The sequence below is a fragment of the Mesocricetus auratus genome, unplaced genomic scaffold (genome assembly GCF_017639785.1).
Source record: "Mesocricetus auratus isolate SY011 unplaced genomic scaffold, BCM_Maur_2.0 Super-Scaffold_100011, whole genome shotgun sequence".
In the NCBI taxonomy this organism is placed as follows: domain Eukaryota; kingdom Metazoa; phylum Chordata; class Mammalia; order Rodentia; family Cricetidae; genus Mesocricetus; species Mesocricetus auratus.
In genome coordinates this window covers 84,987,926-85,015,687 of record NW_024429195.1, presented here as the reverse complement: position 1 = coordinate 85,015,687, position 27,762 = coordinate 84,987,926, and the positions used below count along the sequence as shown (strand labels likewise).

Here is a 27,762-nt window from a genome sequence, read left to right as displayed (position 1 = left end):
AAGGCATAAATAGCTCAGGCCAGAACTGCCCTGACCAGCAGGGCACAATGGAGTTCGAGCCCACAGGAGCCTGGAATGAATGAGACAAGAGACAAGAGAAGACAACAGCAAGACAGCATGGCTGATCAAGCTGTGTTTTAATGAGAGTTCTGTGCAGGCTTAAACAGGGAAATGGGGCAGGGGGTGGGGCAGAGGTTGTTAGCTGGAGCTGCTGAGAAGTGAGGCAGGTGTTAAGGAAGCATTGCTAAGCCATGGGTTATCTCTAAGGCACCAGGCCATCTGTGGGAAGGTGCCTGAGTTTTGGGAAATGCCTTGGGGCAAGAAACAGAGATTTACAGTGATCCGATCCTCAACGAGAACCAAGGGAATAATGACATTGGAGTTTGATTTGGCGGTGCTTACAACACAGTTTCCTACTAAATCTGGCGGTATCTTAGTTACCATTACTACTGTGGTTATACAATACCACGAAAGCAACTTAAGGGAGAACATGTTTACCTTGGTTCAGTTTTCATGGCAGGGAATTTCTGGAGGCAGGAGCTGGCTGCACTGCATCTTCAGGTGGGGAGTAGAAGGGATTGCCATGCTCACTTTTCTCCTATGTAGTCCAGGACTCAAGCCCAGGGAATGGCGCCATCCACTTTCAGGCTCCCACCTCAAGTAGTTTAAGCTAATCCCTCACAGATAGCCATGGCTAACCTAACCTAAAAAATCTCTCACTAACCCCTGATCGACTGTTGATTCAGGTGGTTACCACAAGATGTGGAATTTGTGCAGTATTATACTCTTCTGTTGATTTTGGTGACATCTCATTGGACAAATATTGTTGGCTCTATGTGTCAATCAACTGAAACTCTTGTCTTTAATATATGTCAAATTTCTTTTGATATTCCACAGGACTTTCTCTTTCTTCTTCCTCCAGCCTGCACTGTATGGTCTCTTTTCTCTGACATCACAGAACTAAATTATCTATCCCTTCCAATCTTGAAAATTTCATTATAAAATTGTCTAAAATGACAAACCATAACGAACCTGGAGGATGAAACCTAATTATATGGTCGAAGTCAGACAGCAGTGATCTAAATATGACACATGATTCACACACACACACACACACACACAATGTCTGTGCTCTGAGCTGTTTAGATGGCTGAGAATATTTAATAAAATCGGTGTGAGAAGGGCAGGGTTGTCCTAGTATTTAAAAAAGAGGTCAAAGGTTGGCGAGATGGCTCAGTGGTTAGCAGCACTTACCTTCAAGCATGAATTTAATTTCCAGAACCCACATGGTTGGAAGGAGAAAACTGTCTCACAAATTGTTTTCTAAGCCACAGACACACAAGACACAGCATTTCTTGTTTTGATTTTAAATTGTGTGTGTGTGGCGCCCCTGCAGGGAATATGTGCACGTGAGAGCGGTACCCAAGGCCAAAGAGAGCTGGAGTCACAGCCACTTGTGAGCTGCCTGCAGGTGCAGAGGATCGAACTCAGGTCTCCTGAAATAACCGCAGGGCCACCTCCCCAGCTCCACCCAACTCCCCCCTCTACCCCGAAAATTAAGAAATACAGTAAGGCTAGGGATGTGGCTACTTTGGTAGAGGGCTTGCCTAGCATGAACGCAGCCCTGGGTTCGATCTCCAGCACTGCACACAAATCAGGTCTGGTGGCGCATGCCCGCTGTTTCTTCACTCTCAGGACGGGCAGGCAGGAGGACCAGAAATTCAGGATCATCCTCAGCCCGAGATGCAGGAGAGCCTGTCTCCAAAAGAAAAAAAAAAATAGAGGCCAGAAAACAGCCGCAAAATCTGTTTACTCTTATCTCCTCCCACATACAGAGGAACACTCTGCCCAACCGCAAGATGATAAACAACGCTCCTCTCCCTGCGGGGAGCTCCGCCACCCACGCACGGGCCTTCAGCCGGAACTCCCCGGCCCCGCCCCTCCAGCCGGAACTCCCCGAGGGCCCAAGGCACCCGGTCAGGCGGAAGCGCGGTCGCCACACTTCCGGTGTCCCGCCACACTTCCTGTTGATCTGGCGGCGAGGGGCGGGGCCGAGGGGCGAGGCCGAGGGGCGGGTCGGCGAGGGCAGGGAACTCCGCCGCAGTCCCCGCAGCGCCGAGCACCCACGAGCGTCGCCTGCCTCCCGTTCCGTCCGCGCTCCTTCGCCGCCGCGCCATGCCCGCCGTGGACAAGCTCCTGCTGGAGGAGGCGCTGCAGGATAGCCCGCAGGTACCGCCGGGGAGGTCGGGGTGGTCGCTGTCCGCCCCACAGCGGGGGTGGGGCGAGGAGGTTTCCCGGGCCGCCTGGTGCAGAATTCCTCAGCACTGTTCACACAGGCGCCGCACGGTAACTCGTGAGTGCGGGGGCCGGAATGGGCAGGGAAAACCTGCATCCCTCGCCCAGCCGACCCAGGCCTCCCCTACACTTTTCCCACCGGTGAAGAGAACATTGCAGCGTTTGCCCCATTTGTGCCTGGATGTAGAGTTGGGGACAGGGGCGGGGGCGCTTCGTTTGCATCTGGAGATGTGAATCTAGTCCTTTGAGCTTGAGAGTGAAAACTGACAGGCAGATAGAGCAAACGAGCCAGCGCTGATTGACGGTGGTTCGGAACTCAACACGCCTTTTTCTTGAGCTCCCTTAGCTTTTCTGCTATAGCGTCCCTAGATTATTTAAATAAATACCCTGAAGTTAGAAAGAATTAAGCTGTTCTTCCACAGTTTCTCCTGTCCCTTTGGTCTCCTTACTTTTTTTCTTAAGAGAAGTGTGTCTCCCAGATGGAACTTTGACGGACTGACTGACCTACATTTCTGCACTTCTCCCCTGTGGAATAAATCAAAAGGGCTGTGTGCACCTGTGTTTTGGGCGCATTTCTTTAGGATTGTCCTCGTATAGACTAGTGAGGACGTGTAAGTAAGCTGGGATTGTCATTTTTCCCATTATTAGTACTTTTTGATTCAAGGTCTTTCTAAGTAGCCATCCATAGCTGGCCTGAAACTTGGCTGTGTAGACCAGGCTAGCCTTGAACTTTTCATTTTGAATGCTGGGATTACAGGCATGTGATGTCATGCCCAACTATTTTTTATTGATTCAATTTTTTTTTTATAGATTGGCATCTGTGTGCTAACTTTTGAAAGCCTCTTTGTACAGCTCTGGGTGTTGGGTTTGATTTGACCACAGCCTGTGGTGGAAAACCATTTCAACCACCCTCACCTGCTGTTGGGATCTGAATATAAGTGGATGGAAGTCATAATCATAATGGTTATGAATAGGATTTCCATTTGCTTTGTATTTGGGGACACTGAAAGTCAAAGCTAGATTGCTTTCCTAGCCAGCCATGATGCAGGCAGAACCGGGCTGTCCTCATAGACATAACAAGGTGGAGAGTTCAGGATCTCACGTGAGTGGGTGGTATCCAGGACATGCTCAGTGTCGGGGGAAGCACAGAGACACTGACAGTGAGTCTGGAGACTGGTTTGCAGTTCTGTCTCTAGTGATCAGCTCAATTTTCTCATCCTCGGAAACTACGGAAGGGCTATGGGGCAGATGGCCTTGAAGGTGGTAGGACAGTGTAAAATTATATCCTATCTCTGTGACTTACAACTTTGAGCTGTGTGGGGGAAAAAGACGTTTAGAGGGCATTGCCGTTCCTATCTGGCATTCTTTTTAAGTTTTTAACCCCTTTTTTCTCTGGTAAAGGTTTATTAGATAGTTGACTTCCTTGCAAAGTTACAAAGCCCATATTGAATTCCATCACTTGTTTTGTTGCCTTTCTGGTAAGGAACATTTTAAAACACTTTTTATTCCTTAATAATTTCATATACTTACACAGTGTGTCTGTCATGTCTGCCATACCCTCTCCTCCCCCTTTCTCCACTGCCCCTCCCCCATGTTTGCCTATGTTCCTGTCCATGTTCCTCAACAACACACAAAACCTCAATAGTGCTCTCCTCCTGTGTGGGTGTGGGGCCATCCAGTGGAACCAGGCCGACATCCCAGCACCACACCTCCAAAGAAAACTGACTCTCCCTTCCAGAAGCCATCCACAGCCAGTAGCTTCTCAGCTGGGGGTGGGGTCTCTGGGTGTCTCCATTTGATGCTGGAATGTTGGCTGGCATTGTCTTGTGTTGGTGACCACATTGCAGAGTTCATGAGTGGAAGGACCAAGTTATGTCTAGAAGAAGCATTTCACAACACTAAATTCACCTCATTCTTTCCATCACCCTCTTCTGCGGCATGTCCTGATCCTTGATTCAGATGTGTGTGTGTGTGGGTCTGAGTATGTGGAGGTCAGAGTACATCTTGTGGAAATCAGTGCCGAGGATTGATTGCAGGTTGTTAGACTTGGTGACAAGTGCCTTTACACCTTGAGCCACCTGTTCCTTCGTCATAGCTGATGAGTCTGGTTCTCTCCCACTGGCTTCTCAGTGACTGCTCTGTGAGACAGAAGCTAGCTCTAGGAGTCTTTCACAGTCCTCAGAGCTTGGCTGTTGCTTGTATAGGATCGCAGCTTTACTCCCAGGAGACCCAGAGGCATGAAACTGGGTAGAACCGAAACCATGTCTTTTATTTTATGTAAAAGATTTAAACAAGAAGCAAATGCCTAGAATTCAGGATTGCCTCCTCTTGACTTCAGTGGGCGACATTATCACCTCCGAAATTTACACTGGAGAACCATGTAGTCAAGTTACAAAAGAATTGCAAAAATCTCCATGTTTTATTTATTTTTTTAAAAATTTTTTTGGTTTTTACGAGACAGGGTTTCTCTGTATTGTTTTGGAGGCTGTCGGTCCAGCCCGGCCTCGAACTCACAGAGATCCACCTGCCTCTGCCTCCCGAGTTCTGGGATTAAAGGCCCGGCTTCTCCATGTTTTAAGAATGCTTGTGACTTTGCATTGACTTGCATTCGTGTCTCTCTTGGGTTACGGGGTAAACATGCCTGGTCCGGATTGTACATGCTGTGTGCCGTACTCGGTCTTTCCAACAGTCTTTTGAGACAGGTCATTTAGTAAGATGGAGGAGGGTCAGAGAAACCAAGTGTGTACCCTGAAGAAATGCGGGCAGCAGGAATAAAGGGTTTGCTTTTGTGGTACACGGGAGTGAAGCCAGGCCTTACAGTGCAAGCTAGGCAAGTGCCCTACCACTGCTGTCGCCTCAGCCTGGGGGACTGTTGAAGTTGGTCCCATTACCTGGCTTTCCTATGGCCCGAAATATTGGTTCACAAGGAGAAAAAAGGATACTGTGACCCCAGGAACTGTTTGTTTCTTCTTGTTAGAGGAGGAAGAGTTATGAAGATTGCTTGAGTAACCTGGTTACACAGGACTTACTAAAGGAACACAAAGGCTTTTGTGTTTGAACTTGATTGCTCCAAGAAGTGCTGAATAGAAGTTGACTGGCCTTAGACACAACTATTCATTTCCTCTTCTTCAGCGTGCAGGGTAGCACGTTGTATTGCCCAACTAGCATTAGTGTATGCGTTCTTTCTGCTGGTGCGTGAGTGTTCAGAGGGTGAAGAGATGTGTCCCCATCAGAGTTTATGAGTCTCTGCCCTGCTGGCTGGGCTCTGTTAGCTGCTGGAAACATGACCATCAACTAGATAGGCATACCTGTCCTTGACTGGCTCACTCCTGTTCCTGGGGCAGATAAGCGGCTGTTCCAGGACAGTGTGAGTCCTGCTGTAATAGATAGGGACAGAGACACAGCCTTGGGCCCCAGCAGCACATCCTGGTTCCTTCTTTAGAGGGTACTCTCACCCTGTATGCTGTGGGGTTTCCCAGGAAGTTGGGAATAAAGTTCTGCTCCGTTCTTTTATGTTGTTTTCTGCTGTATTTCTTTGGCAGGTGGCATAACGGAAACAGAGAAATGAAAGACTTGATTCTGAGATCATGCAGTGACCTAGCTTGGAACAGTCCTCCCCAGCAATCAGGACTTTCTTTATCTCAGGGAGATGCGTCCAGACACACCCGGTTTTGTGTGGCTTCATTGTGGAGGGAGTTTATCCCATAGCTTTACATATCTTTCCATTCAGTAGACTTGGTTCTGTTAAGATGTTTCTCTCCCTACACCAAATTAGTTTAGTGTACATTTTAAAGAAACAAACTGTAAGTGCTATTGATATTGGACTCTTAGACAGTTGTGTGTTATTGAGAATGTCCGGGCTGTTTGATTAGGTAACACTCGATGTTTAAGGTAAAGGAACGCCATGGAGCCGAGGCCAGCCCCACAGAGTGTTTGGGCTTGTTTGGCTGGGTACAGATCTTGTTTGGCTGGGTGCAGATACTCCCAAGAACGTAGGCTAGTAGAAACCCATGGAGTCAAACCACAAGCCTGCCAGTCACTGGGGGCTTTTATTTGGCCTCTGAGCTTTTGTGTGCGCGTGCATAAAATGAAAATGAGGATAGCTCCTCAGTTGGGCTGTTCTGAAGAGCGACCACCGCGACTGCCGTTAGCGTCTGCGCACAGTCCACACCAGTGTTGGACCTTCGGGGGAGACTTTGAGTATCTGGTGTGCCTTCCCTGACCTGCTCACCCTGTGTGAGGGCATCCGCTCTCCACCCATTCACTGAGCACAGTGAGTGCTGATGATGGTGTGTGGCAAAGCAGTCCCTCAGCAATGGGGCGCTCTTTACCAGGTGTGACCACTGTCCAGTTAAGTCCAAGCCCAGATGGTTAAGACAAGGCAAGGTACCACGATGCCGCTCTCTGAAGTTGCTGTAGGTGAGAGCTAGAGAGTGGGGTGATCTAGTGAGTCGTGGTGGCGCACGCCTTTAATCCCAGTGCTCGGGACGCAGAGGCAGGCGGAGCTCTGAGTTTGAGGACACCCAGGACCACACAGGGAAACCCAAGCAAAGAAAGAGGGATGATCAAAGAGAATCCAGCTCCAGGTCTTGGGCTGGCCCCACAGAGCACACCCGCTAATGAAACCCTTGATGCTGCTGACAGCATGGTCCTTGCAATGGACCTGATTTACATCTTAGCCTGTTCGCCTCTCAACTCTGGGAGGCCATCCTGGTTACCTTTAATTGTCAGTGTGACACAGCTAGAGTCAGCTAATTGTCTTCATCAGGTTGGTCTTGGCTGACTTGTCTCGACTATTGATGTAGGCGGGTCTGTCGCATGGGGAGGGCAGGGCACCCTGGGCTGTATAAGCAAGACATACAGCATGAGCCACCAGTGAGCAGTAAGTGCTCCTGCATGGTTTCTGCTGGAGCACCTGCCCTGACTTCCCTCAATGTGGACTGTAGCTTAAAAGCAGCAAAGAGGAAGCTAGAACAGAGGTGGAGCGTACTTCATAGCTGCCCTGAGTCCTAGCTTCATCCCTGTAAAGCGAGCGCAATGTGACCATAGCATCTGATGATGAAGTTGTGTTAGATAAAGTGCCAGGTGTCCAGTGCCTATCAGGGTCGGATACAAGGAGTTCCACTAGAGTCTTCCTGCTGGAAAGCAGTTGTCTAAGCCTTCTCTTATTAACCATCTCTCATCTGTATTTTATTCCTTAGAGTATTAAGAGAGAAAATTAGGATTCAGGTAAATGAACAAGTAGTTTTTTTTTAAGATTTATTTATTATGTATACAGTGTCTTGCCTGCATGTTTGCCTGCAGGCCAGAAGAGGGCACCGGATCTCATTACAGATGGTTGTGAGCCACCATGTGTGTGGTTGCTGGGAATTGAACTCAGGACCTCTGGAAGAGCAGCCGGTGCTCTTAACCTTTGAGCCATCTCTCCAGCCCAACAAGTAATATTTTTTTTAAAGATTTTATTTACTTATTACATATACACCAGATTGAATTGTAGATGGTTGTCAGCCACCATGTGGTTGCTGGGAATTGAACTCAAGACCTCTGGAAGAGCAGTCAGTGCTCTTAACCTCTGAGCCATCTCTCCAGCCCAACAAGTAATATTTTTAAAAATTAAAATCTCCGCAATCCAGTTGTGCATCATTTCTTGTGTTCCCAGGCCTGCCATTTATAGTAAGAAAGGTATTTGGATCTTTGTAGACTTTGGTGGGACCCCACAGCGTTGGGTACCAGGAACACATGTGACTGTACTGTTGGGTGGCACTCTTAGATAAGCATGCTGCCTTGGTGTTAAGAAGAAACCACCTTTTAAAGCACTGAGAGTAGCTATGAGTACCAGAGAGAACTGTCTTCATAATAAATGCCATCCCCCACATCACAGCTCCCTCAAGATGCCCCCGCAGTCTCAGCCCCTGCTGATCTTAGAAGCACTTTCATCACAGTAACTCTCAGTCCTCTGGATGATGTTTCAGCACATGCTGGTGCAGAGCAGGGGCACAAAGGCCATGAATGATGAACTCAGTCACTTTTTAACAGCCAGACATCATACCTTGATATAAGAATTTAGAATTGTCATTTTTACCTACTGATTGCCAGCCATTAATGGATTATGACATCTAGCGGGTCACAGCAGTGATGTTTATTTACAAACAGAATGGACAGAATAAAAAAATCTGTGTGTATATTCTATTACCGGTGTGTCATTTAATGCATCCTTTGTTTACACCCTGGAATCAGTTCGTTTCCTGTTCGGGATTTGAACTTGAGGACGTTTGAGGAACTCTGGCAGTAAAGGTCCATGCTGTGTGAGCATCTGCCTCACAGAGAACTGTGTGCAGAGCTGTCTTCCATTTCTGGTTCATCACCTGGGACCCTTTCATTAGCAGAGCATTCGGACATCCGCCTCCGGCCCCGCAGCCCCCGGCAGAGAAGGATACGCACACTGCTGTGAAGCTCCCAGTTTGTGGAGCAAAGTCTAGAGGATGCCTGGGAGAAGTGAAGACCCCACTCCCAGATCCCATTACTTCCTGGGGTTGCCTGCACCCCGGGGAGCTCTGGTCCCGCTAGGTGGTGGCCTAGCAGCATAGTGGTCTCAAAGACCAATTCAAACCTTGGTTTAGCTTAGGTAGGTTAGAAAAAGAAGGGATTGAAATTCATTGCAAGAAAAGTGAGCAGAGCTGGTTGGCAAAGCACTGTGTGTGACCTCATTAGCAGCTTCCTGTGCCCTCTTTGACTCATTGGTTATTTCCCCTTGTTGTGAATTCACATGTGTGAATAGATCTCTGCTATGTGACGCCCTGACCCTTGTTCACACCCCACCCAGTATAGGACAGTGCCACTAGCATTCAGGGTGTTCCAAGCACTGTGTATGAAAATGGCACTGTGTATGAAATAGTCACTGAGCTCTGAGAGAAGGGGCCAGCATAATGGTTGCCATTTGAGTTGTATGCCAAGAGCTTCTGCCAGTGGTCCAGGAGATTTGAGATTCGGGCCATGAGTTTAAAAGTTCTACTCCTCCCCCACCCCTCTCCTGCCCCTCCCTGCCCCTCCCCCACCAGGGAATTTGTGTGGTATCTTGAGAGGAAGCAGCGTCAGTCTTTGGGACGCCCTGACTGCAGGCACCCGAGCAGCCCCTGTGCACAGTGCTTGGGCCCTGTGTTCCTGTGTGGATGGAAGGAGAAGCTGTCCTTTCTGATCCTGATTACCGAGTGGACTTGTGCACACATCATTGTCCTCCATGGGTTCCCCTTGGTTCTGGGAGTGAGACCCAGGGCCCCGGGCGGGCGCTGGCGGGTTGTCTGCCCTGGAACACAAGCCCTGCCCCATACCCGTTGGCTTCTTCTGTGGTCCTGCCCGGGTGCACAGGGTGAGAACAGGTCACCAGACACTTCCCTTCTGGGTCCAGGTGGCTCCCCTGCTGAATGCCCTCCCTCACAGCTGTCCCCGGGAGTGAAGACTGACACTTTCTTCTCTGCCTGCAGACCCGCTCCTTGCTGAGTGTGTTTGAGGAAGATGCTGGCACCCTCACAGACTACACCAACCAGCTGCTTCAAGCCATGCAGCGTGTCTATGGAGCACAGGTATGCTGCCCGCCCCTTCTCTCAGAGGATGGAAGGTTTGCATCTGAAAAATGTCCCTTAAAATTTCGAAATAAAACCAGTGGCTGAGAAGACCTAATGAATTGGAACCCCAGAACCCATATAACAAAGCTGGGCACAGTATGGTGCTGGTGTCTTCCCAACACTGGTGGATACCAACAGGCAGACCTCTAGGGCACACTGGCTGGCCAGCCTAGCCTAATCGGTGAGCCCCAAGTGAGAGACTGTCTCAGGAAGGTGGATGGCTTCTAAGGGAGGACACGGGAGATTGAGCTGTGGCCTCAGGGTACATGTTCACATGCATGTATGTGTACCCCGTCATGAACATATAACATATCAGAGTTGTTTTTCTTACTTGTCTTCACCTCAGAGAACCAAGGATAGATGTCTGTTTCCCTGGTTGGAGACAGCGCTGGGGTCTTCCTGTAGCAGCACCAGGAGAGGTGTACTTTTGAATCCAACCCCGAGGGAAACACTGGAGTCTTGTCTCCCATTGTGAGTGGGTGGGTGGGTTCAGTGTCTCAACGCCGTTTGTTTTCCTCGATATCGGTCGGTCTTGGATGAGGTAGAAATGGCTTTTCAAGGGCTTTCCTCTTTGTTTGAGGAACAAATATCTTGGCTTGCAAAACCCATGCAAAATAAATTGCTGAGTAGCAAAAGCAAAGCTCTTTACAAACAAGAACTGCCACGTGTGTCACTTTCTGAGGAAGATGTGTCACTTACAGAGTATCAAAATAGCAGCGGTAGATAGTTTTTGTTGATCTCTGCGCTCACATTCCGTTTGTTCATTGAGGATATGAATGATATAAATACCACAGGCAGCAGTACATAGCTCGTAAAGCAGTAATTGCAGAGTGAGGCCAGCAAGGTGGCTCAGGGGTCCAGGTCCCTGCCACCAAGCATGACGGCCAGGTCCCATCCCCAATGCTGGCATGGCAGGAGGAGAACACCAAAACCCATAGGTTGCTCTCTGACCCCCACACGTGTGCCATGGTGCATACCCACACATAATGTACATACATACACAAAACAATAAAGTATCGTCCGAAATACAATAGCGTATAGTCTTTAGTCGTTATTCACCATGAGAAAAAGCCCTAGTCTTTGCCTGTAGAGAGCTTACACTGGGTAAAGGCCTGGGCTGAGGCTGCTTTGTGAGTTGGCTCTCTGTTAGCATAACAAAACACCCAAGAAAGTCAACTTGCCAGGTGAGCTGTGTCATTTGGCTCAGCCTCGCAGTTTAGTGTGCGATCACTTGGTCTTGTGGCTTTGGGCCTGTAGTGAGTGAGTACATCACATGATGTGGTGGGAGAGCCTGGTGGAGAAAGAAGGCCACATACCTGATGGTGGCCGACGTAGACCAGAGGAAGGGCTGGGCTCCATTGTCCCCTTTAAGGGCACTCTCCAAGGGCCTAGCTTCTCCCACTGGACCCTACTTCTGGAAGGTTCTGCCACCTCCCAGTAATGCCACGATCTTAACTAACCTCCATGATCCTTTGAGACCCAAATGTAATTGCGCAATGCACACTGTACTGAGTGTCACACTGTTACCTATGAATGTGTACAACTCCCACATGTCAGTTGGAAAGAAGACACAGTGGGGGGGGGGGAGCAGAGAGCTGTTGTCCAGCCCCTTGACTTCAACCACAGAGAGACCACACAGGAAGAGGCAGAGAAAGGCACATGGATTTTAAAATTTTCTTTGGTTTTTTGAGACAGGGTTTCTCTGTGGATTTGGAGGCTGTCCTGGAACTAACTTTTGTAGACCAGGCTGGTCTCAAACTCACAGAGATCCGCCTGCCTCTGCCTCCCGAGTGCTGGGACTAAAGGCGTGCGCCACCATTGCCTGGCCTCTTTGATTTTCTGAGACAGGGTCTTATGTGGCCTGGGCTGGCCTGGAATTCAGTGTGTAGCTGATGATAACCCGTGATCCTCTCTCTGCCTCTGGCTCCCAGGTGCTAGGTTCCAGACATGCACCACTACAGCCAACTCACAGTTCTGTCTTGAAGCACTAACTCTGAGGAGACATGAGGCACCAAAGTAAGGGAAGTGTTCAGGGCTAGAGACAGACTTGCAAACTGTAGTGTCGGGCAGGAATAACTTAGTAAATAGTGTGTTGGGGGACTGGAGAGATGGCTCAGTAAAGAGCATTGACTGCTCTTCCAGGGGATCAGAGTTCAAGTCCCAGCACCCACATGGTGACTCAAAGCTGTCTGTAATTCCAGTTCTAGGAGACCCAACACCCCCACACAGAGATAGATGCAGGCTGAACACCAGTGCACGTAAAATAAAAATGGTGGTGGCACATACCTTTCCATGGGCCTCAGAGTCTGAGATATTTGTTGTGGTGCTAGGAATTGAACTTGGCCTCGTGTTCTGCTGCTGAGCACTATTCTGGGCCGAAGATGTAGTTTAGTGTTCCGGAGAGCGGTGTGTGTTTGTGATCGTCACTGCTCATTTGTTTTGATGAGCCCTTCAGAGTTTAGGAATATGAGGACTTTTCTAAGTTTTTACCCGATTACTTATATTGAATGTTTTGTATTTTTCTCTGAATATTCCACATTTAACACAATAGGAGAAAAATTGACCGTGCTTATCTCTGGTTCTTGCTTGCAAGTTAGTAACTTTGAGAACTGCCGTTAAATGGCCATGTCACCTGTTTAAGGCTTTCAGGCTCCAAGACTCTGTGTCCTCCCCTTGCAGGAGTCTCTGCCCTGCCTCCCCACACTGTCACAGCCAGCTTCCTTGCGCCTTTTTAAATTCTGAGCCAGAGAACTGCATTGTGCCAAAACTAAGTAGGTCTTGCATTCCGAGAGGTTGGAGCCTGCTTTTAACTCTTAGCACATGATCATCATGTGACCGCCCACAGGCCAGCACCCTCCTCCCTCTGGCTTCAGCTGCAGAGCTGCGGAAATGCTCTGGAAACAGCTGGCCACCAGCGGCATCCAGATTGGCACAAGCGGGGCTGTGGCTTTTCAGGTTTATTGGAAGGCCTGAGATGTGTTTTGCTTGCCTTGATATGTGTATATTTTAAGCTAGTAATACTTTTCTATGTTTTTACTCTGGCCATCACCTGCCCCCACTTTTCTTGGTTTTATTGCATGCTATTACTTAAACATTACACTCAAATATATTGAATTATATTAGAGTTTGATTTTTTTTCTTTAGCAAGACATAGTTTTTCACTATTATGTCATATCCATCATCGTTGTCGTCCATCCCCGTCTACCCTCATCCCCACACACATGGTTTCTCTGTGTAGCCCTGGCTGTCCTGGAACTCACTCTGTAGACCAGCCCGGCCTCGAACTCACAGAGATCCACCTGCCTCTGCCTCCCAAGTGCTAGGATTAAAGGCGTGCACCACCACTGCCTGGTGAGACACAGGTATTTTCAGTCAACTGCTTGGTACACTTTGGATTCTGCCCCAGTGAGCATCCCCTGGGCTTAGTTTAGAAGGAGGAAGAACAAGAAAAAGTAGAGAAGGTGAAATGAAAGTTGATGTTTTAGAAGAGAAAGCTAGAAGTTTTGACTGGAGTGGGACAAGACCTGCTCTCTGGGCAGAAGCACTTTCCCAACGTTGTGTGAACACAGGCTAATTTAGAAAGACTGGGGTCTTTAGAAACATGAAAGGAGGAATCTTACATTACCGTTGACATTAAATGTGACCTCAGGAATAAAAGAAAAGACTGGGTAGCTAGCATCGAGAAATGACTATCATATATTGAATTTATAAACAATGTCCTCTTTATCTTAACTAATACTAATTACATCATAGAATATAAGTTATGTGCTAGACATTGATAAATGTATAGTTTATACCTTAGTCCTATAGTTAGATATTGCTTCTAGTTGGCAAAAGCAGAAGCATTTGACAGACTCTTGAAAGGTACGGTTCTGCAGATGAGGGTTTGTAGAGGCTTCTATTCAGGTCCTGATAGTTACATGATTAGGTGGGTTTAATGAAGGTACACACTGTGTGTAAATAAAATCACATGTATGTACACGCAGTGCTTAGTAATGCTTAACTATTGTTGGTATAGTCACACAAAGGACAATAAAGTGACAATCAAATTTTTTAGAAAGAGAGAGTTCAGAGAGCAGGCCTTGGCTGCTTTGTGGGGACATTTGGATTTTGTTTGGCTTCACCTCTGGAATGAGCCTGTAAAGTAGCAAGGGGACTGGAATCTCGGGGCATGCATGGGTCTGTGTGTCCCCATTTCATCTCGTAGCCGGCAGAAGAGCCATGCCCGTGCCAGGAGCTGAGTGAGCCCCCATCATGGCTGTTGACAGCTAAGGAAGCTGAGTGCCTTTCACTACAAATGGAGGGAAAGCTGGTTGTTTAGGGCTCTCTGCTGCCTTTTAGACTACTGGGCCAGTGAGTTCAAATGCCTGAGGTGCCTGGACAGGAACATAAAGATACATATGCAGTTCTGTTGCCACAGAGTTTGTTTTGAATCAGTGTGTCTGATAATTGTTTCTTTCCTAAGTAGGTTTAGAGTTGTTCTATTTTTTTCTTTCATGTTGGGCTCTCTGAGGATTAGGGGAGATCATCTTCTCCGCTGTCAGACAGTTGGGGGCTCCTATGGCCCGGAGGGCTGTCTCTTGCTAGCAGGTTAGTGAAACTGGTGGTGGTTCTTAGGACCCACTTTTCTCCTCTAGCAGGAGATGAGCCTCTCTGGCTGGTACCTTTGGCCTGGGGCAGTGTTTTAATAAATTAGATAACATTTTACAAAAGTTATTTGAGAGAGAGAGAGAGAGAGAGAGAGAGTGTGTGTGTGTGTGTGTGTGTGTGTATGTGTGTGTGTGTGTCCCTGGTGACCAGAAGAGGGTGTTGGATCTCCTGGAGATAGAGTTATAAGGATTGAGAGCCACCTGGCATGGGTGCTGGGACTCAGACTTGAGTCAGTCCTCTGCAGGAACAGCCTGTGCTCTTAACTGCTGACCTGCCTGTCTGTCAGCCCCTGCTAAATTGCTTCCCAGTGACAACTGTGTTAAAGCTTATGTGTTCTCCCTGCAGAGCAGGTTAATCCAGTCATATCTCCACAGCTGTTGGCTTTTGTTTGGGGCTTTTGCTGTATGTTTGAGATGGGGAGGGGGGTGTCTTACCATGAAGCCCTGGCCAGCCTGAGGCAAATTTGTATGCCCCTACACCTAGCGCTAAAGCTGTTTTTCACCAAATGAGGCTCATAGAAACGTTGCACCCCAAGCAGATCTGAAAACTCTGGACCCCAAAAGCCTGTTTCAGCTGTGGAAACATACAGCTCAAGCTGAAGCAAAGATGAGAGAGAAGGGGAATGAAGTTATTTAAACACTGTGCAAAGTTATTGCTCAGGAGAGATGGCTTAGCAGGGAGAGGCGCTTGCTGCCAAGCCTGAGGACCTGAGTTCAGTCCCCAACCCACGTGGTGAAAGGAAACAACTGACCTCAAATGTCCTTTGTCTGACTTCTGCTTGCTTGTACATGCACAACAGGTAAATGTAAAAGAAACTCTCTAAATACATACACACATACACACACACACAGAGTAGGAGAGAGAGAGACAGAGAGACCGAGAGACAGAGACAGACAGTCAGAGAGAGAGACAGAGAGAGACAGACAGACAGAGAGAGAGACAGAGAGACAGACAGACAGAGAGAGAGACAGAAAGACAGAGACAGAGAGAGACACACACACACACACAGAGAGAGAGAGAGAGAGAGAGAGAGAGAGAGAGAGAGAGAGAGAGAGAGAGAGAGAGAGAGAGAGAGAGAGAGCTGAATGAGTTACTGTACCTGCTGGGAAGCGATGAGAACAGTGACAGCAGAGGGAGGAGCCTGTAGAAGGCAGACAGGATTCTCCTACTCGTTAGACACAAGTGTCACTCACCAGGCCAGGAACCTCCTGTGCATGATCTCAATTAGTTGTCCTAATTAAGAAAAATAAAATTACAATATATGCTGAGGAATCTAAGAGTCAGCGAAGTTGTGTAGGTTGCCTAGGGTCACACAGCTGATGCTTGGCAGAACCAGAGAAGCCTGTAGTCACTCTTGGGCATGGCGCTGTACACTGGTCCCCACAAATGGCAGTGGCAGCTAGGGGTTTGCCTTTCAGAGGCTTTTCTTGTCCAGACAGCCGAGCCTGGTAACTTTGTAGTTGTTGGAGGTAGGCCCAAGTTTGTGAACCTAGAAGAGTCTTCCTTTCATCATCCCCATCCTCATCATCATCACCCTCATCATCATCATCAGCATCATGGTTTTTCAAGACAGGAAGGCAGGGTTTCTGTGTAGCTTTGGAGGCTAACCTGGAACTCACTCTATAGACCAGACTGGCCTTGAACTCACAGAGTTCTGCCTGACTCTGCCTCTTCCTCTCTAGTGCTGGGATTAAAGGCATTTGCCACCAATGCCCGTTTCCTTTCATTAATTTTTGGTCCAGATTATTAATACACTTCACAGTCCTGGTGGTCAAACTGAGGTTTATTCACCTGCTTGAGACAGAGAAGCAGTTTGTAGCTTCAGGTGTGTGGGCCAGAGCTGAGTGATCTCAGGGGACAGCCTCACAGAGCTAACCCCTACCCGGCCTGCATGTCAGGGTCACAAGCTTCATTATGCAGCCTGGGAGGCCTTTATGGTGGCATGACTCATCCTCTTCGGTATAGGCCTGGCACTTGACTCCCTCACACTTCCTGCCATTGGCCTCGAGAATGGATCCAGTTCTTCTGGGGCACGTTGACTGCCTCGCCCTCGTCTCCCGGCCAGCCGTGTCTGCTCTTCCCTCCATCCACACTTTCTTCCACTTCAGCCCCAGGGGCCTCTGCTCCCACACTCGTCTGCACCGCACTGCCTGCTCCCCACGCTTCCCAGACAGTCAGCCCTCTGCCACCTGTCACCCACCTTCTCCACCTCCACCTCGGGCTGCTACCATGGGTCTTGAGAGCCAGGGTAAGCGCCGTTCTTCAAGCCACATCTGTGCCACTTGGAACAGGCCTCCAAGCACATGGCTGTCCATGAGACCCCAGGGTTTTCCTCCACTGTCTCAGCCTCATTCCTCGCTGCCCTGGGGGGGGGGGTGCTGCCCACAGAGGCTGCTGATGGTTTCGGATGGCGCTGTGGGCAGTAGGTAAGCATTCCTTGCCAGGAGCTCAGTTGCTCATTGGACTTGCTAGCCCCTGTCTCTGCCTCGGCAACAGGACAAGAGGTTCTTTAACATGGGAGGAGCTGTCTGCAAACCCTTTGTCAGCTTGTCTTTTTTTTTCTTTTGCTGGGGATCAAACCCAAGTCCTCCTGCATGGTAAACATGCACTCTCCCCTGAGCCACACCCCTCGCCCTAGCTTGTGTCTTAAGGGTTCCTGTGAAATAGACAGTGGCCCAAGAACTGTCGCAGTACCATGAAGAGAATGAGACATGTCAGTATGGAGCTCAGAGTGGAGCCTTGCTAACACTTGAGGTCTTGGGCTCCAGAAACACACGTGTGCGTGCATGGCGTTACTCTCAGAACTCCATTAGAACCTACATGCAGGGCCACCTCTCTTGCTGTCCAGTTCCCAGGAAAGTGTGGCTTTGTGTTCCTAACAGGAGGCCCTCTCGGATCTGGCACTTGCATGTTGGCTGAATATTGGCCTGAGCCCCCACTTTTATAGGTTTTGCTAGCTCCCAGGGTTCGTGTAGGTTCACTAGCCAATGCTGGCAGAGTCCTTCAGTCAGGGTTAAGGGTGGGTGAGACCAGGCTGAGGTGCCCTGCTGTGCCGAGTTCTGGCCTCGCCACTTTCTCCCCAGTTGCCCCCAGTCACTGGCAGGTGGCTGTTGTGATGTGTCCCACCTCCCCAAGCTGTGTGGAGCTGTGTCCTTGGCACATGAGTGCTGTCCCTCAGTCTCGCAGCAGCTCCCAGGCAGACCTTCAGTTCTACTCAGAGCACGTGTCAGAAGCAGAGAACTCAGGCCTTGCTTGGTTTGAGTGTCAAAGGGTTATTGCCATGTTTGTTGACTGCTTGGTTTGAGTGTCAAAGGGTTATTGCCATGTTTGTTGACTGCTTGGTTTGAATGTCAAAGGGTTATTGCCATGTTTGTTGACTGCTTCGTGAAGGGTTCAGTATGGAGGAGCACTACTGTCGAACGCGTCAGGGCTAGGTGGAGCCGGGATGACGTGGAGTTTGCCATCCTTAACTATATAGACGTCTGAGGCCAGCCTGAGCGTCAGTGAGAAGCTGAAGAGGAGAAGAGAAGATTGTGAAAAAGAGTGGAACTGAGACGTAGCCAGGCCTGGACTCACGTCTCTGCCGTGTCACCGACTGTGACACTGGGCAGGCAGCTCGGCCTCTACTTCATCTGTAAAGGTGCTGCTAATCCAGACCTGCCCTGCGAGGGGCGGCGGAGGCCACTCAGCAGCTAAGAAAGTACTCGCTCTTCCAGAGGACCTGCTTGATTCTCAGCATCACACTGGGTGGCTTCAAACCACCTGTAGCTCAGCTCCAAGGGATCTTATGCCCTCTGCCAGCCTCCGTGAGCCTCTGCCAACATCTGCATGTATGCACACTCTTACACATAATTAAAATGCACATTTGAGACTGCATTCAGGGACACTGAGAGTATCGAGGTAATGCACACAGTATAGTTTTACAGTATAGTTTCTGATGTGAAGGAAGCACCCTGTCAGTGTCAGCTGCCATTCAGTGGTTCTTGAGTATGCAAATCCCAACCCCCAAGGCAGCCTCAGGCAGACCCGGCTTACTCAAAGCAGGGAACTTCTTATGTAACCCTGGACGAGACCCTCTCTTCAGAGCTTCGCTGGTGTAGATGGTGGGTCAGCCACATGTTGCTCTGGCCTTTGTGTTTGTGTGAAGTAGCCCTGTATGTTAGGAATGTTTGCTCAAGGTTGAATGCATGAACGGTTTTAGATTTGGAGTTTAGATGAGTCTTTTGACCTTTTCATGCATTGACTCATCAAACGTGTTAAGTGTGCCAAGAACTGTGGCCTGCCCCGTCTGAACACATGGAGTCCTGTGTGTTAGTTCATCTGCTTCCTTGGCCCTGTGACTGCCACTTGAGATCAGTCCCAAAGCAGCAACACACAGGGCACGGGAGCTGAAGCCAGGATCTTGTGTGTGACTATATTCTAGGAAGGAGGGAGAGGGCCTTGTTAATTTTAGTCTTGCCTGCTCCATGGGGCAGATGGAGGTAGCCAGAGAACTGTGTAGCCTGTTCTGTTGAGAGGGTCCAAGGAAATGGGTTTTGTCTCTCAGGGGTCAGTCAGAGGATACCCAGGCCAAAAAAAAAAACAAAAAGTCCCTTTGAGTGTAGGACTTGTCCTTGAAAGAATAGCAGCCCTCACCTCGGGACGCACTGTGCTCTGGCACCGTCTCAGGAATAACCCTCAGCAGAAGAGCAGCCTGAGTGACAGGATGGGCCCTGAACCAGCCTCAGGGTCTTGCAGGGCAATCGAGCTCCCCAAGCAGTGCTTTCCTCTGATCGTCTGGAGCTTGGGGATGCCATGCTTCTGTCTCGTCATCGGTGCTGGGTCTCAGGGCCAGGCTCGCAGTCGGCATGTGGCTGCCTGGCTCTGTCACCTCAGTGCTCTGCGGCCCTTGCCTGCCCCATCTGCCACCCACAGGCAGCTCTAGAGAGCTGCTTCCCCGTGCCGGGTCGGCAGTGCCCGATTCTCCCCCCTCCCATGCAGGCCCCCCCCGCCCCCTGCTGTGTCGGGTCTACAGTGCTGGATCTCCCCGTGCCGAGTCCACAGTGCGGGGGCCCCCCCCCCCTTCGTGCCGAGTCCTCAGTGCTGGGTCATCTCCTGGACAGCTGCTGCTCATGGCCAGCTCCCTGGCTTTTTGCAGGGTCTGCTTCACTGGGCATCTCTTCTGAGAGGCCAGCAAGGTCCTGGTGTTGGCCCCTCCTGGTGCCCGCAGGGTCTTTCCTGTGGTCCTCATCATGCAGGTAGCTGCTGTTGTGATGTCCCTTCCCTCAGACACCCACGAGGACTGGGATTGTGTCTGCCCACTGCTTTCTTTACTGACTGCATAACTGGAAGGAGCAGTTTGTTGAAGGCCTCTTTTGTTCTAAGGCAAGCTTTAGACTTCTGAGGTGCCTTCGCATTGCTCTATAAATGCTGCCCAGACAAATTTGCCAGGTGTGGAGGCCCTAACTGTAATCCCAGTAGTCTGAGGGAGGACAGCATAGTGAGACCTTGTCTAGAAAGGAAGACAATCCCTTCCCCGGCAGGCACACGTTCCTTGTGAGGGCTGCTTGAGTGGCCTTTTCCAGTGATGACACACACCTATACGACTGATGACTTTGCTCTTCTCCCCCTACAGAATGAAATGTGCCTGGCCACTCAGCAGCTCTCAAAGCAACTGCTGGCGTATGAGAAACAGGTAACTGGATGGCGCTGTGCCTAGGACCCAGGAGCCCTTTGAAAGGCACCCTCTGAAGGGTCCCTGTGTCCTCCCTGCAGCCTTGCCTTCTCTCTTTTTCTTTTTTCTCACTGATAAAATGTAACTGGGACTATCCCCAAACCTCTGTGAGGTCCCTCGAGCTGATCAGCTACCCATGAGTGTTCCTGGTATCCAGGAGGCCAGGCCACTCAGTGCCAGCCATCAGGACAGAGCCTGATTGCCATCCTGCTCAGACAGGAAGGCGTGGCGGGGAGGGCCGTTGGTACACCTCTCAGACAGGCGAGGGAGCTTCTGGCGGGTATGCCCTGGAGAAGAAAGGGAGTGGGTACCAGCCTGGGGTGTGTGGGTGAGTTTCTAGAGTGTGCTGCGTTCATTTAACACCTGGCTTTTCAATTCTCTTTGTCCTAGAATTTTGCGCTGGGTAAAGGTGATGAAGAAGTAATTTCTACACTACATTATTTTTCCAAAGTGATGGATGAGGTGAGTCATGGAAAATGTTTCCTTTGTGAACTTTCTTTCATCCCTCTTTGGGCGCCTCTGCATTTTAGAGTACCTCCTCAGATTTCTGAGGCTCCATCCACCATAGGGATACACTTACCTTCTGGAGGGAAAATAGACCGCAGGGCTTCTGAGCACTCAGCTCTCCTGGGCTGCCTGATACGTTTCCACGGCTAGAAAGCTCCAAGTAACAGGAATTCGTTCTCTTGAAGTTCTGGAAGACAGGAGACTAGCTCTAGTTAAGACACTGCGGTAGGGCCTATATGGAATTCTTCCTTCCTCTTGGTAGCTTCTGGTGGCTTCTGTTGTGCCCTGGCTTATGGCAGCATCCCCCATGTCTGACTGTGACTTCACTGTGCCCATGTCTCTCCTCTGTCCGTAACTTTTCTTATAAAGACGATTGTCGCTGAACTTGGGCCACTTGGAAAATCCAGGTACTTGGATTTTAAGATCACTGATTACATTTGCAGAGACCCTGTTTCCACGTGCTCCCGAGTCCTGGGTTCCAGGTGGCTGTCCTCTGACTCATACACCCTTTCTTAGAGCTATATCATGTTTGTGGAAACCATTGTTATAGAAATTACACTAGTTTAGTTGTAAAACGGTTAAGAAGGCTGGGGATGCCTAGCGTGTGCAGCACTCTCCCTGGGTTTGATTTCGGCACTGCTTTACAAAAGCCCTCAGAGGCCCGGTACTGCTGGGACCCTGGGAGAGTCTGCAGAGTGATTGTCACAGGATCAGGATGGAGCGAGCAGGCTGCACATGCCGTGGCCAGGCCCTACTGAGCCACAGTAGTTCTGGATCCTGACCTCCATTTAGAACTGGGCCTCGTGCACCACACTGCCATTCACTCAGCAGCCTGGCTGCCTCCTCTTGGTGGGCCTTGTGACAGGCACAGGAGACAGAATAGTGACAGGCCATCTAGTCTGGGCTGTCACTGTGTCCATTGTAGTGGGAGAGGCCGCCAGACCGTTCTCTCCTGCTGTGTCTGAACACCTACAGAAAGCCTGGGGTCCCACAACCAAGGGCTCAGCCTTCAAAACTGCCCTGACTGCAGGTGCCACTCATAAGCTTGTGGTGCTCCTGACGAGCCAAAGCGGCTAGACGGTAGGGTTTGCTCATCTGGTCGCTGATGGAGAGAACTGACTGTTCAGGGTCCCTCTGACCCCACAGGTCTGCTGTTGCTTGCACACACTGAAATGCTTCACAACTCCGGGACTCACTGTGGTCATAAAGGACACGTGACCAACCAGGTGCAGCGACTTGTTGGCAGGGTGTGGCAGAGAGGGGCATGGAACGTCCTGTCTCTGGGTAACCGCTTTCCTGGGTCCAGTAGCCTGGAAGCTCTTCCTTTCTCAGTTAAACCAATATAGATACTTCATCACGGACATGCCTAGAGGTTTCCACAGCGATTACAAACCTGTCAAACCGACAGCCATGATTCGTCACCACACTTGTCACTCCCACTTTGGGGTCTCTTTAAAGTATGGCAGCAGACCAGTGGGATGCCTCGGTGGGTAAGGGCATTTGCTGCTAAGTGTGGTGATTACTTCAGTCCCTGGGGCCATCCATGTTGAGAGAAGGAGAAACTGAGCTCTTCAGGTTATCCTCTGACTTCACGGTCTGCTGTTGTGCGTGTGCGTGCTCACACACACACACACACAGACACTCCACAGGTCTGCTGTGGCACACACACACACACTCACTGACCCCGCAGGTCTGCTGTGACATGTGCATGTGCACACACAATGAATAAGTGTAAAAATATATTAAAATGGATGTAAATCCATTAAAAATGTAATTATTGAGCATCAAAGTGAGTTTTGAAAGGCATGAAGCATTTTTTATTCAGTTTACACAGTTGTTAATTGTGATGAATAACACAGGAGGCTGCAGGACATTTCCGCTGAAATCCCACATGTCCATAAGTAGAAGAGAGTCACTAAGGAAGAGAGCAGGCTGTCAGCTGCGGTGGCTAGGATGCCAGCTCTCAGTCATTCCCACTCTCTTCTGGCAGCACCGTGGCTCTCCTGATGGGAGGGATCTGCAGAGTTCACAGCTTCCTGATGTGTAGACTAAGCACTGCCACGTGGTGTAGATGTGAGGAGAATAGCTTCTGAGATAGTTTCCTCTGCACCAGAAGCAGGGAAATTTTAAAGCTGGGCCAGCTGACCCTGGGAAAGCACAACTGAGCACACAGGAGAGATGCATGTGGCCTGCTTGATAGAAAGTCCTGGAGTGAGGTCTTTCTTGTGAGTCATTCAGAAATTTCCTCTTGAGTTCCTTCCTTCTCCTCACAGTGGGCTTGTGGCCATTTCCTGTCAAAGCATCTGGAAGTACAGGGTGGGAGGCAGCATGCTCTCTGCGCTGTTGGAAATCATTGACCTGGGCCACACACACGATGCCATCACAAATTCCCATCCTTAGGGAGAAAGCCGTCAGGACGGAACTTTGCCATCCTGACACGAGGGGTCACTTTCCTGCTTGCTTAGTGTCTGTGGAGCCCAGAGCCTCGGGCATAGCAGTGTTCAGTTAGCTGTTGATGACAGACTGTGCATTTCATTATTGCAGTCATTCTAGGAACAACCCCAGCCCTCCACCCTCAGGGACACTCACTGACACAGGAAGTCTCCTCACTTCTACTGAGATAAGTGGACACTAGTGATGCTCCCTTAGCTGGCAAAGGGTTGGTCTTTAAACCACGACCCAGAGGGCAAACCCCGGAGTAGATGTGCTTGGTAGGGACACAGACACTGCTGTCACTGTTGAAGGCAGCCTTGCTAACCGCTGGTCATCACTGGCACCTCGTCTGTAGGATGTGCGGTTTGGGCAGCACTGACATGCAGAGCACACTGTGTGCTGTGTTGTGGAGAAAGACATCTCACTCCTAGCCGAGACTGCCTCCCAGCTGTGCCGTTCTCTTGTGATCTGGGTTTAGAGTTGTCTGTGGCTAAATGGGGATTGTGAGTGGTCCCTGATTCACAGGGTGGCTTAGAAACTGTGGTGTACAGAATGGGAAGCTGGCGTGCAGATGGTAGCTCTGGTGGCAGCATCCTCTGCCCCTCTCTGCTGGGCGTGGCATTGAGCCAATACAGATCTGTTCCCAGCAGGCTGGTTTCTTTGCTGTGGCTCCAGTCCTTGCTGACAGGCCTGGTGGGGGTAGCAAGCCACCTAGTTCTGCCAGCAATCTGCATTCGGTGCCAGCCAGTGCACTGTGTGTCTCTATGAGGGTGTGGCCCAGTCTCAAACACAGAGCTAGGGTGTGCCCAGAAAGCAAAGAGGACTGTGAGCCCGACACGCCTTAAGCAAGCTTCACTGGTGCCTCAGTCAGAGCCCTCCAGGCCCACCTCGGTCCATGGCTTATGAGGGAGGGTGTGTGTGAGGACATGAGCTGAGCCACTTAGACACGCAGAAGGGGCTGGTGATGCCTGCTGACATGAAACCATGGCAGTGGTAAAGTGTGTCATTTTCTCAACTAAGTCCTTTTGCTTTCAGCTCAATGGTCTCCACACAGAGCTGGCCAAGCAGCTGGCAGACACTATGGTCCTACCTGTTATACAGTTCCGAGAAAAGGATCTCACAGGTACAGTACGGGCTCAGTGCAGTGCCTTCTGAATAAGCTAGCAGTGATTCTTACTGTGTCTGTTCCTTTCAACATGTGGCTGTCAGAATACGGGGAGGGGTGTTTTTGTTGTTGTTTTGGTTTGGTTTTTTGTTTGTTTGTGTAGCCTTGGCTGTGCTGGAACTTGCTCTGTAGACCAAGCTGGTCTCAAACTCACAGAGATCTGCTTGCCTCTGCCTCCTGTGTGCTGGGATTAAAGGTGTAAGCCACCACCTCCTGTCAAGAATGCTTTTTTAAAACAGTTTCATTCAGCAAACTTTCATTGGTTCTGCACATTCCTGGTTCACCCAAGGGAGGTACAGACAAATAAGACAGACATGGAGGCAGCTCATTGTGACATCATGGAGCGAGGCTTCAGAAGGGATGGCCAGGGACTGGAGAAAGCACTCCATAGGCCTAGGGGCTCAGGGAAGGCTTCCTGGTGTGGGTGGTCTGAGCTGGAGTTTGAGGAAATATAGCATTTGCTGAGGAGACAGTGATGGGGTTTGAGTGAACTATAAACATTTGCTGAGGAGACAGTGATGGGGTTTGAGTGAACTATAAACATTTGCTGAGGAGACAGTGATGGGGGGTTTGAGCGAACTATAAACATTTGCTGAGCAGACACTGATGCCAGGGCATGTGTTATGGGCAGAGGCAACTGTTCTTGGGAGCCGTGAATGCTTTGGACTGTGAAGTGGAAGCCAGAGGGGAAGAGTGGGCGGTGCCAGGCCTTTCCTGTGGAAGGTGCTTCTCAGCCTCAGGATGCTGATGTGGGCAGCCAGGGCCTCTCAGGCATACTGTGAGCACGGTCCCATGAAGCTTGTGGAGAGCGAGGAAATCTGACTGGAACCCACACTTGAGAAGCCTTTTAGATGAATTTCAGCCCCTAAACTGAAAGAGAACCTTACAATAATTTTAGATATATTTGAAATCAAAAGTAGTCCAAGTGAATATTAGAAAGGATTATTTAGAAACGTGGTAAAGTTGAATCAAAATGTCCTAATGCTGGTGTCCTTAATTTTGTTTATTACTTAGAGAGTAAAGAATTATATACAATTATTACAGAGAAGATTAGTATGGTCCTTGCACAAAGACATGAAAATCAGTGAAACATTCCATATTAGAGAAAAGAAAAACAAAAAAGAATTGTAGTTGAGAAGACTGACTTAAAAATCACAACTTAATTTAAAAAAAAACCTAATTAAAGCAAACACATAACCTTGAGGCTGGAGAGACGGCTTTGGTCAAGAGCACTGGCTGCTTTCGCAAAGAAAGCCCAGGCAGGCTTGGTTCCCAGCACCCAGTGGTGGCTCACTCCAGCTCCAGGAGATATAGTGCCGTCTTCTGGCCTCTGTGGATCTCCTGGCACGTATGTGGTACACAGACATGCATGCAGGCAAAACACCCATACAAGAAATAATAACCTTGATTTAAAATGCGTGTACTCTCCCATTGTTGTCTAAGTAGAACAGCTATGGCAAATGTAAGGGCAAATATGAAACATGGGATTTTTCTCCCTTGCAGCCCTTGTGTCACCTGAGGGTGAGACAGTGGTTGAACTGCTATAAGCTCTACCCAATGCTACTTTGACAGCCCTAACATCCCATAATTTAAAAGTGCAAAGTAATAGACTGGCTGATGGTGCACCCTTGTAATTCTAGTGCCTGAGAGATACACTCAGGAGGATCAGGAGTTCAAGGTCATCTTTGCCCACAGATCAAGTATGAGGCCAACCTAGGCTAAGTGAGACCTTGCCTCAGAAGGAATGTAGCTCTAGGCTGCAGGTCTGTCTCCTGCTGTGTCTGATGGGGGGGGGGGCTGAGACACAACCCAGACTAAGCATGCCTACAGCCCTTGACCTCTGTGAGCTACCATTGCCTAGGACCATCATTCTTCTGCAAAGGGGAATAAAACTGTTCAATTAGTAAAAGCAGAAGTTTCTTATCTATGAAAACCAAATCAAATCATTCTTTTCTCATCTCAAAAAGACATAAATTTGAAGTATTTGGCCCCAACCAAATGCGAATCTGGCCCTGTGTGCTTAGACAGTGTCTTAGCATACATTTCACTTCCTGTTATTTGCTCTAACATGTTCTTTCCGTTGTTCAGAGGTCAGCACTCTGAGGGATCTCTTTGGACTGGCCAGCAATGGTAGGCACCTTTCTATTTGGGGCGCATAGGCGTGGGATGTGCTGGGATCAGAGGGGGCAGGGTTAAACAGTCAGAGTTGTCACCTTTTGGTTTTAGAACATGACCTTTCAATGGCGAAGTACAGCAGGCTCCCTAAGAAGAAGGAGAATGAGAGGGTGAGTGTCCCTTCAGAGGCCTTTCACCGCCTCGGCTCCTTTGCCACGTCGGTAGCCCTGTAGGTTGATGCTGTGTGACAGAACTCTTCCTGTTTGCTGTGTCTGGACTCTTCACATCCTTAAGCACCAGTGTGGAGCCCCTGTAAGTGCTAGAAACGTGCTGGATAGCTTCTGTGTGGTGCCGTCGGGTTAGCCGACTCCTGCTTTGCCACCACAGGCAACGGAGTCTTCCGCATACAGGTCTTACTTCTCTTACATGATTTCCTTAAGCTAAATTATTTCCTTGGTCTACAGACTTGCCTGAGCCAAAACGTGTGTACCATTTTCCCAAAGGGCAGCGTTGGGCACTGTCACTTTGCCTCCTGGAGTCTTGGGGAGCGAGGGGCTGCCACTTTGTTTCCATTGGAATTTCTTGTTAGGCCAAAGTGGATCCTTCTCTGCACAGCTCTATGCCTGTCATGAAAATGTTTGCAACGAACAACTAAATGTGTCTGGAGTTTTGTGCTCTTGCAGAGTTCCTGGCATGGGCAGCTGGAGGCTTTCCTTTTCCCCCCAGGTGAAGACTGAAGTTGGGAAAGAGGTGGCCTCTGCCCGCCGGAAACAGCACCTGTCCTCCCTTCAGTACTACTGTGCGCTCAACGCGCTGCAGTACCGCAAGCGGATGGCCATGATGGAACCCCTGATAGGCTTTGCCCACGGACAGGTAGGGAGCTCCTTCCCATGGGAGGAACCCCTTCCCGTGGGAGGAACCTGAAGCAGTGACCAGGGGGAAATGGAAGCATTGAGACAGAAACAGATGTGCCGTGTCCTGGGACTCTGCTCTTATGAGAGCTTCCAGCTGGGCTTGACCCGTGGGGCCATGTGTTCAGGAAGCTGTGACCTGATCCCAAGCCTCAGGGAAGAGCCTGCCTGCCTCACCCAAGAAAGACAGTCCCGGTCCTGCTTTCCTAGCTGCAGGTTTGTGCACGGCTGCACGGCCGCTTTTACAGCCCCGTGTGAGCATGTTGCTTTTAGAGCCTGTACTGCAGGCTCACTCCATCTGTAGCTGGCTTGGAGATGGTGCGCATGCTCCTTCTCTGCGTTGTCAGGCTC

General features: G+C 49.6%; 1 protein-coding gene across 3 annotated transcripts in view; it reads left to right on the top strand.

Moving 5' to 3' along the window:
- Positions 1-2,076: 2,076 nt before the first annotated feature.
- Positions 2,077-27,762, top strand: part of Appl2 (adaptor protein, phosphotyrosine interacting with PH domain and leucine zipper 2) — a 42,471-nt gene continuing 16,785 nt past the window's right edge. For all 3 annotated transcript variants that reach the window (XM_021235112.2, XM_013123356.3, XM_005083782.4), the window contains exons 1-8: positions 2,077-2,229; positions 9,777-9,875; positions 20,182-20,241; positions 20,671-20,742; positions 24,256-24,343; positions 26,474-26,515; positions 26,612-26,670; positions 27,227-27,373. In XM_021235112.2, the coding sequence (XP_021090771.1) occupies positions 2,176-2,229; positions 9,777-9,875; positions 20,182-20,241; positions 20,671-20,742; positions 24,256-24,343; positions 26,474-26,515; positions 26,612-26,670; positions 27,227-27,373 (621 nt within the window). In that variant the 5' untranslated portion in view covers positions 2,077-2,175. The remainder of the gene's footprint in view (positions 2,230-9,776; positions 9,876-20,181; positions 20,242-20,670; positions 20,743-24,255; positions 24,344-26,473; positions 26,516-26,611; positions 26,671-27,226; positions 27,374-27,762) is intronic.